Source organism: Gymnodraco acuticeps, unplaced genomic scaffold, assembly GCF_902827175.1.
Source record: "Gymnodraco acuticeps unplaced genomic scaffold, fGymAcu1.1, whole genome shotgun sequence".
NCBI lineage: Eukaryota > Metazoa > Chordata > Actinopteri > Perciformes > Bathydraconidae > Gymnodraco > Gymnodraco acuticeps.
The window spans coordinates 645,572-659,684 of record NW_022990475.1 but is presented as its reverse complement, the minus strand read 5'-3'; the positions used below and the strand labels follow the sequence as shown (position 1 = coordinate 659,684).

Here is a 14,113-nt window from a genome sequence, read left to right as displayed (position 1 = left end):
CTTCGAGAGAGCGAGGCGCAGCTGTGACACCTCCTCTTAAAATACAAATGCATCATGTCTGACCTCATTCAACAGATGCCATAATGGAGCAAAAGCCACGACAAACCACTATGGCTGAGCACATATTCTGACCACTCCCTGAAACAGCAGAGGGAGGGATATCTTTTTTCACGTTGGAGTGCTTAGCTAATCCAAATACCAGTTCTATGGGGAGAGAGGGTGTGGTGCTTCTGTGTGAGCTCACTGGGAAGTCTGTGTGGTTGTCCTGAAGCAACAAGTCCCCAAAGACCACATTGTCTACTGCGTGTCATTTAGACATTTGGTAGAATAAACTGGAGGACTTTTCTGTCATTTGAGCTGGTTTTTAACACATTCTGCTTTGCTTTGGAAGGAAAAAAGCATGCATGGTGTTAATTAACAATAGTAAATAACATTTATCGGATACTGTCCAACCCACCCTAACTTTCTAATTTGTGCAAACATTTGAGAAAAAAAGCCATTCTGGACAATTGCCTTGTGTAAATATAGATTTCAGGGGTGTTAAGGAGGTATGGAGAAACCAGCTCGAGTGTGCTAGAATTTGAAAGTATTCTAGCACCCTTCCTTACAGAGCCCCTCCTCCAACACACACGCGCACATGACCAATGAGGGCACGACATAAGTTTGTGCACGAGATGGAAGGCTGACAGGCAGGTAGGCCATCCAATTATCTGCCGCGGGCCGAGGCAGATGATTGGTCGTGCTTTTTACAGCGCCACGGCTTCCACAGACGACATATTTGTATGTATTTATTGTCAAAGCATTTAATGGATTCATTGCTATCGGGACGTTAAGAGCATTCCATGGAACATAACAAAAAGTGTTTCTGAAGTGAATTACCTACCCCACCTTTAAGTACATTTTCTCAAGTACTTTACTTAAAGGGGCCCTATTGTGCTCATATCAGGTTCATATTTTGTGCCTTTAGTCTCCTGGGACATGTCTCCATGCTTTAATGTTCAAAAAGCTCTTTATTTTTATCATACTGCCTGTGCTGCAGCACCTCTTTTCACCCTGTCTGAAACCAGAGCCCAGTCTGCTCTGATTGGCTGACTCTGTTGTGATTGGTCAACCGCTTAAAGATGCCCCACCCCTTAGTCAATCAAGTACAATGTGTTGGAGAAACAAGAAGAAAGAATCACAAAATACAAATATGAACACAATCTGTTCTCTTTAAAGGAAAACACACATTCAGTTTCAGTATTTATTATTTATTTAGTAGGTCATGTAGTAAAAGCAGGTAATGGTAAGGTGAAAAGGATAAAAGCCGTCGTACTGATCTGTATATGTCCATGTATTTCAAGTCACCAAAACCTCATCACAGAAAGTCTGCAGCAGTGCTTGTTGTTTCCTCAGTGCCGATAAAAAGGGTCTGTCGTTGCCCCTCGTCATTTCTTCTGGAAAAATCCCATAATTGAAGCTTGTTTCGATCCTTTATTTGCATTTGCGCTATTTTTCTTCTGGCTCTTCTTCTCGTCCGGTTTGCTCGCAGGTCGTTTTGCGGGGACGGGATGTTTTGGAGCTGGTTTCGCGGCCTGGAAGTCGTCTTCTGTTTCAGAGTACGACTCACTCTCATAGACCTTCTCTGTCACTGTGGGGGGAAAGATAGAATCAGAGGGGGTTTAGGCTTAATGTGTGTGTAGGTGCTTAATTAAACTGCATTATGTCAACATGTTTTTATCAGATCCCATTATATACACACTAAACTAGATTATAAGGACACAACCAAATCAGAGATGAAAAAAAAATACTTGATTTATTCTCTATAAATTAACTGTTTTGAAAATTCAGTAATAGTTTAAGAAATTATTTTGCTCTTAAAAAGTTATACTTTCTCAAATGTAAGTATGAGCTTTTATTCAGTAACTCAATAATAAACCAAATATAATTGAGTTTTTGGTCAGATAAAGTAAGCATGTTTAAGACATCAAGTGGGGGTTGCTAGGGTTACAACTTTTCTTACATTTTATAGAGACAGATATTTGGCAGATTATTTGATAATTAAATAAACATTTCTCTTACATAATATCAACAACAACTTAAAAGATTTTATTTTTTTGTCTGAGATAACAATCGATAATTCTATTCCAAATGTCGTTATGAGAATGTATTGTTATAGTGGTATCTTATAAAAATGATCTAGAGAGACCTTTTAAAAATACGAATTCTGTACAATGTTGTCTTGTTTTTGGTGAAATTAAAATAACATGAAGTATAACTTGTTTTCATACCCATGCATCCTTCTTCATCTAAAAAGGTACGAGATTTCAGGACTCGTCGTCTCTTCCTCGTCTTCATCTCAGCGTCTCGCTGCTGTAGCAATAAAAGAAAACACGTAATTGTTATATATTCAGTGTGATATACTAGTGCTGTAGCGACGCGTCGACTTCAAAATATCGTCGACGACATATTTCCGCGTCGACGCGTCGCTACACACACGTGGGTCACCCAAAGCAACAAGCAGTTCGCAATCGCACTTCAAACACAATGGAGACTGAAACGGCTACCACCTCCTCCTCACAGGATTGCGCACGAAGCCCCCAAACTAAAACATCTCGCCCTAGGTCTTCAAAAGCATGGGAATATTTTAAAGTTAGTCCAAAACGCAAAGATATTTATATATTTATATCTCACTGAGACTGCTGCATAGCCTAGCAGAAGCAGCAGCTAGCTGTGGTGGCTACCATTAGCAGCTAGCATTTGCTCTCCGATTTTTACATAAAATGGAATTATGGATTATAAATTCAATCATTTTTTTATACATAGACGTTAAAAACCTATGGATCAACCGATTCAGCCGCGTTTTTTCTCATTTGAATGCCATTGAACACGTCTTTTGATCAGATTGACAGCTACGGCGGTGAGACGATCTCCCTAGAACAGGGGTGGCCAACCAGTCAGAGGTTAAGAGCCAATTTTTTTCTATTTTACTGCAAAGAGCCACATCAAACACACAGTCACTGATACCGCTTGTTTCAGTTTTTTGTTTTCTGGAGACAAGATTTCAACCACGTCACTGATGCATTTTTGTGGCATTGGGATATATATTTTTTAAATCCTCTGGAGCAGAGAGAGGAGCTGTGGATTATTGGTATTGATTAATGCATCAGTGTTTCTTAGGGTCAAAAACACTAAACTCACAACTTAAAATGAAAGCGTTTAGTTTATTTAATAAAAGAGCACATGTTCAATGTGAAAAGTGACAGTAGTTATAGATTATTTGCAATTTGGTGCTATGTATATATATATATTAAAAAAAAATAATAATTATATATATTTTTTAAACACCTTGAATTCCAGGGGGGGCGCGGGGCTCCGTTGGCGGGGTGCAGCGCCCCTCCAAGACAATGGTAGGGGAAACACTGGATAGTGTTTAATCAACGATAGGTTTCCCCCCCCTCAAAGGTGATTGGTTCACTGCATCACAGGTATTATTGTGATTGGCTCTTGGGCCACATCAAAATTAGACACGCTGTCATCCTCTCATACTGACTCCTGACACCACACATACACACGTAGGGAGAGCCGGGACGAAAGTAACACGGGACGAAAGTAACGGAGCGATTTTATCCGAGCCCAAACAACTTTGACCGGCCAAATTACGTCAGAATTATCAGCATTCAATACTTAACAGACCTACTAAATATCAGGTTTAACTGTCAGGAGTAGCTAGCTAGTGTTGTCACGATACCAACATTTTGTTTTCGATACCAAGTCAAGAATTGCGATTCCGATTATTTTTCGATACTTTTCTTAAAAAAAGGGAAACAGTCTTAAATGTAATTATTGTGCTTTATTTCACACCAGAACCATAACCATAACACAAACTTTTAAACAATGACAACAATAAATAAAACAAATGACAATAATTCGTATTAAATCAAATTAATACATTTCTTACAGACGGGCCTCGTGGTGTCCGTAGGCTTGCCCTCACTGTCAGAGATATAGCTAAAATACTTCCAAATTTCGCTTCTGGCGTCTTTTTTGTCAACAAGCCGAGGGGCAGCGGCAGTTGCACTCCCACTTGCAGCCATGCTTCTCGTTTTCTCACATACTCTGGCAGCTAGCGCGTGCACGAGAGAGGGGAGGGATTTAGAGCGTGCTTGAGAGGGGCGGGACTGCAGGCACGGCTGCAGTGCAGGGAATGGAAGCAGAGCGCTGAACACACACGGCTCTTATTAAACGGCGCTTTCTCACCAGAGTACTTTCCCCCGTCATTCTTAAAGTACCGATACTAATGAAACGGAGGAATAGTAACGTTTTTAACGGCAGGGTATCGCGGTACCTTTCAAGTATCGGTACACCGTGCAACACTAGTCAGGAGTCAGTGTCTCTCCCCCAAACTCACACATATACAATTCGATATGAACTGAAGAGCCGCATGAAACTAGGCAAAGAGCCGCATGCGGCTCGAGAGCCGCGGGTTGGCCACCCCTGCCCTAGAAGCTCTGTGAAGGTACGTGTTGTGATTACTGTATTTGCTTCCCCTGTCGCGAGTCCGGATCACTCAGTGATGATACTATATACCTACATAATCTGTGGAGTCTCAGTTTTAATCGGATATATTGTATGTGCAGCTACGATAAGTAATAAGGGTACTTTTATCTTGAGTTCTGTGCCAATGTCCGTTAGCATTTTTCGCTCAGGGGTCATTTAGATGCTTCTTATGAGACTTGTGTTTTGTTTTGGTAAACATGGTTTGTATCGTCAGTTAGCTGAGATTATTTCCGTTAATCTGGCATAACACATTAATAGGTTCTTAAATATTAAGATCCCCTGAGACACAGTATCGTGAAATTTTTTTTTTACATTACGTTTTTTATGAATTGAACAACAGAAAAATAATCGTTAGATTAGTCGACTAATCGATCAAATAATCGCCCGATTAATCGTTTTCAAAATAATCGTTTCCCCCCAGCACTATGATATACACAAGCCCCCAGGAAGTGCGCCGGACTCTGAGGAAAATATTCATTGTGGCCAAACGGCAGTACTACACTTCCGTATCGGTCGATGGGCCCGGAAAGACTTTTTCCCATTGACTAACATGGAGAAAGAGACGTCTGTAAATCGTTGGATTATTTTTTTTAAACTAAATAAAATACCCAGTATGAACATTTGTATAGCCCTTATTAAAAACATTCGGTCCTCAAGTTGTAAAATGTGCTAATAACGTTATTCTGAGTTATTATTTTCCTCGGCATTATGAACGCGCATCTGAGTGGGAGCTCGGGGGCGGGGCTTAAGGGGCAACTGCGCATGCTCTGAGCGCACATACGGGTTTTTCTGCTCTGACAGCCAGGCATGCTGGGTAATCTGTGACGTTTCGCTCTCTCAAAAGTTGGGCCATTTTGTCTTCATGCGCCAATGAGCAGCTCTCATAGGAAAGAACGAGACCCCGCCTCCCACGCTGTATCCAGTTCTTATTATACATCCATGGGTATACATAGGGAACATTCAATCGAGACTGTTAGTGGAATAAATGGATTTCTATTACCTATATTTGTGTGTTACAGTAATCACGTCAACACTACAATATTGAACTCTTACACGTGAATGTGAAACAGCCTTGATCTCCTTCTTAGGACTCGGCGACGGTTCTCTTGTTTCCATCTGCTGCGGAGAATCTGGAATCACTGAAGAGGTGAACAGATGTTAGTCAAGTTCTCCTAAAGGGCTTTTGGAAATTCCCTCATATAATAAACATTAAAGGGGAATCTATTCCTTCCTGCCGTCAACTTTCCCAGTCATTTGCCATTTATATCGAGGCCTTTTAACTTAAATGATTTACAAAATGTAATTTCCTAAGAATGACTTAAAGTGAAGTAAACAACTTACCATCTTCATCACTGCTGTCTGACACAGGCTTCTTAATCCTGCGTCTCTTTTTCTTGTCCATTTTATCGTCCTCGCTGTCGGATTCCTCGACTCGCTTGGTTTTGCTAAGAGGAAGACTTTAATTTAAATATATTTATAGGCATAATTACTTTAGTGAACCAAGTGAATGAATACTTCTTAATATAAAAAACGTCAATATGTTTACAGTACATTCAATTCAAAAGGAGCCGTGTTCTTGTCTCTAACGTTTTGAGCAAAAGATATCGTGTTATGATACTAGATGTGATCTTACATTAGGGATATCGTAATATTGCACGAGTGTCTTTCCCTGGTTTTAAAGGCTGCCGTACAAAAAATATGATGTATATCTTTTTAACTCTCAGACTGCTCTCGCTCTTCCATTCGTCAATCTACACTATTGTCACAATATAGATAGAGGAATTTGCTAAACAATATTTGAGATGTATGATTTATTTCATATCACCAAGTCCTAGCACATTCAATACTTTCATGTAACAGAATCCTCCCACACCTCCTGGACTCTTTCTGGGTGTCTTTAGGTTTTGGCTTCACGACAGCAGCTTGTTTTTCTTCTTCTTCGGGCTGCGGACGTTTCTGCTCAACTGACGAAGAGGACGGAGGAGCTTCCTCCTGCTTCACAGTCTTTTCTGGTTTCTCTGAAGAAAGACAGAGTGTTTGGTTGGGAGGGTTAGTGATAAGTCAGCACACCAACACAACAGCTTTAAATACGTTTCTCATCCATAACGTCAGTCTTGTTGTGTCAAGCCAACATTCCTTGTTTACTGAACTTGCCTGGATACAAAAACACAAACAATGTCATTTCTGTTTGGATGTGGCTACTCTTGGGGTTCATCTCAGCAGTGAAGAGCTTACCTGAAGCTGAGGCGCTTCTGATGTCCTTCTACCGCATTGTTACAATTTAAGTCATTTTATTTAACAACCATTATAAGACATTGATGAGATGTATGAAATCTTCAGCTTGAGAAAAGGGGCCCAGATGCATTAATAACACATCTAACATTTGAGACAAAAACCCTGAAAACTAAAGGTTTCTAACCCAAACTACTCAATGGTTCCTAAGCATTGGTTCATTTGTCTAAGTGAGTCAAACCCAGCGTTTTAATGGCATGTGTCCAACACCAAAAGGCACACACGCATGTTAAAAGATATGCAAATACATGTATCCGTCCATACACATGAAGTGACATTGCATGCCACTGCCATCAAACCTCGTGTATTTCAACTGCTTTCTAGATCATGTTTCGATTTGTACTTTTTGTGAAATAAATTGCTGATGTTTACGTCTGTCTACAAAAGATGTTGCCTCAAATTACATCCATACATCTTGAATCCAACAATTTATCTTTCCTTTTTTTTTTTTATGGAAACAGAATAATATTAGAAGTAGCTCGAAAAACATTGCACTAAGGTTTGGAAAACTATAAAAAGGTGAAGGTAATACTCACTTGCTGCTTGACTCCCAAAGAAGTTCATCATAGGATTGGCTTTTACAGCTGGCTTGCTTTTGGGGGCATCATCCTAAAATAGCAACACACACCAGTAAAGTCGCAACCCCCCAGCATTTTGCAGTGGAGAGACAGGGTCAAAGATGTTGACATCGTGGAAAGAAATCACAGCTAGACAGAAAGGTTTGCTGTAGATGGTCACCATTATTCCAGGTGATACCACAACTCTAGAATAGTGAAGGATGAAACCCTCTAATGGTCACACATGCAGAGCACACAGTGAAATCGGCTTTTAACCCATCTAGTACCAGGAACCACTAGTGGGCAGCTATTGTACAGCGCCCGGGGAGCAATGGGAGTGGGAAGGAGGATGTCCGGTGCCTTGCTCGAGGGCACCACAGCAGGGCAGGAGGTGAACTGGGACCTCTCCAAGTAGCAGTCCACACTCCATATTTAGGTCTGTTCGGGGACTTGAACCGGCGACCCTCCGGCTCACAGTCCAAGCCCCTACTGACTGAGCCTCTAGTGGCAACTCTTACGTTTATTTCTCTTTTTCACCAATCTGTATTCATTTCAATGTAATTGTGTTTTATTTGGATTACATTTTGTATTTGTGAATGAATCATCCAAGGATCTATCAGACGTACCACAGGTGCTTCCTCCTTCTGCTCAGACTTAACCTCTTTGCCGTCATCCTGGTTCTTAGAAGAAGTCTTACTCGCAAACATTCCCATGATGCCTTTCTGTGGCTTGGTGGAAGGCTTCGACGCCTGATGAGCACTCCCGTTCATGGCAGACCTTTTGCTCTCAGGCTCCGGGGAAGGAGCTCTCTGGATTTCTCTCGTCTGCTCCACAGAGGACACGGGCACTGCCCCGGCACAGCGGATCGCACTGTACCTGCAGACAGAAGGAACAATGCAGAACGTTCCTAAAGACTGGTATGATTAAACGTGTCTCTTTTTTTAACAATGGATTGCGGGTGGGTTAGTTTATTCACTAGCTACCACTTCACTAAACTACATTAGGCATTGAAGTAGAAATTACTTGGAGGAGGTGGATGTTCAAAAAGGTAGAATGGAATATATACAGTATATATATATATATATATATATATATATATTGTACTGTTTTTATGAGTACCTCGCATTAAAACAAAGCTCTCTGCAGGCTAAAAATAAAATAGCTTTTTCCTATTTGTGTAACACAAGGAACATTTAATATACCATAAAACAGGGTGTGATGCCCCTGTGGGTTCACCTGGAGAGGGTGTGGCTGTGCTGTGTCCAGCCTTGATTGCAGTAACTCAGGGCACCTGGGTCTGGTGCCCTGCAGCTATTTAAAGCCTCTGCTCCTCTCTGCTGTTCCCTACAGGCCCCCGGTTTTGTTGAGTATATGCTGTTGTTACTTTATGCACCTCAACACTCTCACACATACACATCCATGCAACCTTCATTTAGACTACTGATACCACTGATGTCCACACCTCATGCTTTCCTTATTTTGAACTTCATTACATTTGGTTAATTTGAATTACTTGCTTAAATAAACATATTTTATTAACCGTTGCTATGGCGTGTCTCCTCTTTGTTGTGGCCTTTTGAGCCAGGGCATAACACAGGGCAATTCAAAGTGCTTTACAAAAAACATTAAAAGCATTTACACATAATGCAACAGAAGCACATCAAATGACATTGAAATGCAGTTATTAAAAAGCAAAGAATACAAATGAAAAATCTGAAATAGAATAAGACGGGAACAAAATGCATTACTCTAAAGACCCCGATTGCTCAAATGTTTATAACAGGGAAATATGAAATGAACCATACTTGCTGCAGTTCTTCATATTGTCCTTCACGGCGTCATAGTCCACGCTGTAGAGCGGACCGCTGTCTTTCAGCAAAGCTTTCTGCACACTGTAGACGTGGACACTGACTATCAAGCTCATCTTGGATTTGAAGTCTGCAAAATGAATCACACCCGAGGTTAGACGCCTTGCCTCTTCTTCATTATGTATCTCCATAAATAAACCAACACACTGAACGACCATTTAAAAAAATAGGAACGTTTTATTTGGCACCTTCCAACTTGTCCTCTTTTATAACCGACACCTTGTGACTCTGCAAGGAAACGAAACGGCAGCAAAACTTAATAAAAAAGTTCTGACATTTTGAAAAAGCCAGAAATATGCAAATCATATTGTTTATTTATAGTTCTTCTCACCGCTTGGCCGTTGTCCACACACCTTCCTGACACGAGGTAGGTGGCATGGAGCTGAGCCGAACTCTCCTTCCTCTTGTGATCCAAATAATGGAAGAGCATTCTAGAAACAAGACACATACTTTAATTGTTGGTAATTAGTATTGTACTTAATATTAATAATATTGTTCGGGACTGAGCGAAATGCATCTCTGGGGTTATCAAAAACTGAGGTTAACACTGAATTATTAGCCTTGTAATTTATTATTTACAATATTTTATTTTAAAAAGTGTATCATTTAGACTACATTTTGCATAGTTATTGTACAGCTATTGTGGCTGAGGACTTTTCTTTTTGCCGCTGCTTTTAATCGAACTATTCATATCTTAACTGCACTAACTTTTATTCATGTATTTTTTCTTTTAAATGTTTCTTTTATTATCTTTGCTTTTTAATGACTGTTTTTAAATGCCATTTTCTTAATGTCTTGTGTTGAAAGGCGCTGTATAAATAAACTTGCCTTGCCTTATTAATTATTAACACTGATATTGAACCTTGCGCTTCTTTCTTGACATTAAACCATTTATTTGTGTCATCACCTACCCGGAAGTCAAAACCTGGGAAGCTTGGTGGGGATTTAGTTTTCTTTTAACTCAACATAGGTTTATTTAAGAAGTGTGCATAGTTTATTTCATAGTAAAACATGTAACGTCGTCCATGGTACTCAAATGGTCGGTCAAATAATGAGTTGCTACTGGTTCCATTATGATGCAGTGACTGTGTTTCAATGACCAAGTATACATAGAAATATCTTGTGTTTAACAATCAAATGTATGACCATCAAGACGTGTCCCTATTTCTGCTCATTTTATTCCAACACAAAAGAGAATGACCCCTCACTGTTTGGCTGTGTTGACATGGACTCCCAGAGTGAGGCTCAGCCATTTATAGGTCACCTGGTCAACAAAACAAAACAATGCAACATTAGCGTTAAGATTCACTTGGCACATGAACGACACACAAGAGAAAAACAACTATTTACCATTTCAAGAATCAAGATTAAAGGCTTTATTGTCATTTGTACATTAGCTACAGTGTAGATATGTCAATGAAACGTAGGTCACAGGCTCCTCCAACAGTGCAACATATAGGACATAGAACAAATCAAACAAATACAATAGTGCAAGTAATCGCAAATAAAATAGAATAGTGCAAGGAGAGTCTATATACAAATAAATGGAATATGATATTAATTAGATAAATAATGGGTGTTCTTTCAAAAGTTCAGGTGTTTAAGTCTTATGGCCTGTGAGATGAAACTGTCCGAGTCAAATGTCCTTTTCTTCAACTGTTGTATAAACAACGGCGGTTAACGTTTAAATGGTCAGACGAACTGCAGCGTTTACCAGCTAGTGATGGCCAAATGTGCACGTGGCAAGTAGGTTTGTATCACTCACTCGCCAGAAAGACAACAAACAAAATACGTTTAATAATTCACCAAAGGTCAAATGTGAACATTCACTATTAATTTGCTGGCACACAAAAAGGTGAATAGTATTTTTGTTAACATCTTTAACCTGTTAACTAACTTAACGGCTGTATTTTTTGTACTTAACGGCTGTATTTTTGAAATAACAGGGTTCGTGTATTTCAAAGCACAGCCGTTGGCGGACACATGCAACAACATTGAACTGACACTAGTTTTAAACATGTACGTTTTGATCAATCCAAGCGACATTTTCCAAAACTATATATAAGCCGAATTAACCAAAGCCCCTTAATAAATCGTTACACGTTGTATGAAACGCCATGATTAATAAATACCAAGCCTAAAAGCAAAACAAACCGTAAACGAGCCGTTTTTTAATGCAGTTCAGCGGCTGCTCATATCGAGGTTAACTCGGTTCTTGCATTGGCATTAATGTTAAGAAAAGAAGACATGTGATGAAATAAAGAGTACACTCACTATCTTATCCTGGTCATTGACATATTCGTCGATGTTATCCAAATAAAGCTCGTCCATTTTGTCAGATTATCTGTGGATGTGGATGCGTTGTTGAGACGATTTAACTGCGCGGGAAGGCAGTTTATTTACATCCGGTTAAATATCACATGTCTGTTCCTTCCTTCTTCCGGTGGGATGAGAGGCTGCATGGCGCCCTCTGCAGGTGAACACCGGCGTTGTGCTGTAGATTGAAGCGCATGGGGGACGTCATTTCAGTTATTGGGCATTTCGTCTAGTTTTCTGAGCAGAAGAACCACAGAAATGATTTACTTTCTCTCTATTGAATGATTTATTTCCCATCAGATTAAACACCAAACGGCTGAAAAATGATTGTGCACGCCAGGAGGCGCATTTTTCGTATTGGATTATTATAATTTGTTAACGTTTTTAAGTGTACAGTAGGCCTACTCTGTTATTATTCCTCCTTCCTACAGAATAGATGAATTAAATGATAAGATGTCCTATTTCATAAAGCATTCTCTGTTGTTCAGTGACTGATACTTTATAACCACGAAAAAACGAAATGATACAACATAATATGATATAGTCTGTCATCTCAAATCAAGCCTTAAAACGAATTTGTTCAGACTGGCTTTTCTCACTTTAATTGTGTGTGTGTCTCTCCCCCCTCTCTCCCTGATTGTCTCCCTCGGGTGCTCCCAGTCCCCAATTAGGGCCTGCACAAAAGGCTGAGGAAGGCTTCAGTCTCTCTTCCTTCTCCCGCGAGCTGTATGGATGTTCTGTGCAGCAGTGTAGTATTTTGTTGTCTATGTGGGACGTGCAACTTGTAGTGTTTTGGTTTACTGTTGAAGCCTTATGAAGCCTGGCAGCAAATCGGTTCATCTCATGAGGCTTCATGTGCACTCAAGACGAACAGGGTTAAAACAGCCACATATTATTTGTAATCTTTGACATACTCAAAATAATTATACAAAAGTGTAAAATGTATTTGTAATCCTGTATGAACAGCATTTTGTACCAGTAAGTCTTAAAATGCCTGTATATAATAATAAAAACAATCAATATCTTGTTATATCTATACATTTAAATGTCTGCTGCCTTCAATAAAGACAAAATAAGCAATATATGTTGGAAAACTGGAAAAGAAGAAGGGTTTAACTTGCCAGAGGGTTGTGCTTGTGTGACTTTGCAGAGGGCAGTGAAAATGCTTGTGATACATGGAACAATTGTATTGGTTTTTGTTTAAAAACAAAAAAATGTTTGGGCTTAGGCGATTTCTTTTCTTTGATACAACTTCTCCTGCCTTTGAAAATACCCTTTCACACGGGACCGAGGAAGCAGGTGCACAAAAAAGTGACTGCAAGTTTATACAGGTTGGGATAACCATGTTTTTGTGTCTGCCAGTAGTTCAGAGGGTCCTGCAAGCGTCCGATATTTGGTTCGGCCAGGTACCGCTGGACTTCAACAGTTGCGTCAGCTGTCGCATTCTTGGTCTTCCTGGACAGCTTTACAGTCTGATCCAATTTATGCCAGATTGTTTCCTGAAAAGTATAGAGAGTATCAGTGGATTTAGTAATGACTTCAAATTGCTTTAATATTAATACAATGACCTGGGGTTTCTTGTTCAGCAGGTTGAGATGTGGATGGTTTTTCTTGGGCCACAGCTTCAGGTGTTCGGATTAGTGCACCACATTCAGTCACAAGCCTTTCTGTGGCTTCTGCAGCTTTTAAAGGGCTAAACATTCCGATCAGTTTGAAGCGAGGGTCCAGTAGCGTTGCCAATGACATGATGCTCATTGATTGGAGCCTCTCTCTTAGCTGCCTTAATAGATGTTCTCCCATTTATTTTGCCACTGCTACTGCGGTTTTTGCCATCTCCTCTTGAAGCATTTGCTCCAGCATTTTGAGGAGGGGCACAACCTTGGAACCAGATACATTTTTCTCCTCAGAAAGCTCAATGGTGGCATCATTGAATGCAGACAGCATTCAATGATGGTGGTGAACTCAGCAGAGGTCAGTTACGTGTTCAAACTGGCTAATGGCGCACCAACTGGTTCTCTGAGGTCCACCAGACGTTGCAGCATGTGATATGTGCTGTTCCAGCGGCTCTCCACCTCTTGCAGGAGCTTCAGTGTGGGCCTTCCCAAGTGCTTTTGCACCGATACAAGCTTCTCCTTTAAAAACAAATTAAAGATGTATTTAATTGTCAAATAGCAGTAACATAAACATAGCATTATTATTCATTACTAACCAATGTAAGAAAGGTCAAAGCACATACCTTAGCAAGGGCGCTGCTCCTGAAATGTGTCACCAGTTTATTATTTTGCCTTTTTTATTTTCGGGCTAATCCTGGGTGGGGATTCAGTCCCTGTTGGAGGCAGGCGTTTCAGGGTTTCAGCCGCTGACGTTTGCCTTTAAAGTCGCCTCGAGCGGATAGGACCGTAGGAGTTTGTGGTAGGCAGGATCTGGGGAAGCTTGTTATTTGCCAGACTGGAGTCAATGCTTGTGTCGCATCTGGCATCAGTCAGATTGGACTGTTGTTGCGTGAGGTGGTTTACTTGTAGCTGCAAGTAAGCTATAAAT

At 40.3% G+C, this 14,113-nt stretch overlaps 1 protein-coding gene across 1 annotated transcript; it reads right to left on the bottom strand.

Annotated features, from left to right (window-relative positions):
• Positions 1-1,229: 1,229 nt before the first annotated feature.
• Positions 1,230-11,662, bottom strand: pold3 (polymerase (DNA-directed), delta 3, accessory subunit). Its single transcript, XM_034226219.1, has 12 exons — positions 11,531-11,662; positions 10,465-10,520; positions 9,588-9,687; positions 9,445-9,484; positions 9,194-9,326; positions 8,015-8,264; positions 7,368-7,440; positions 6,413-6,557; positions 5,881-5,984; positions 5,593-5,678; positions 2,271-2,352; positions 1,230-1,630 (listed from the first exon to the last, which is right to left on the bottom strand). The coding sequence occupies exons 1-12, from the start codon at positions 11,585-11,587 to the stop codon at positions 1,428-1,430; spliced, it is 1,329 nt and encodes a 442-aa protein (XP_034082110.1). The 5' UTR covers positions 11,588-11,662; the 3' UTR covers positions 1,230-1,427.
• Positions 11,663-14,113: the final 2,451 nt, after the last annotated feature.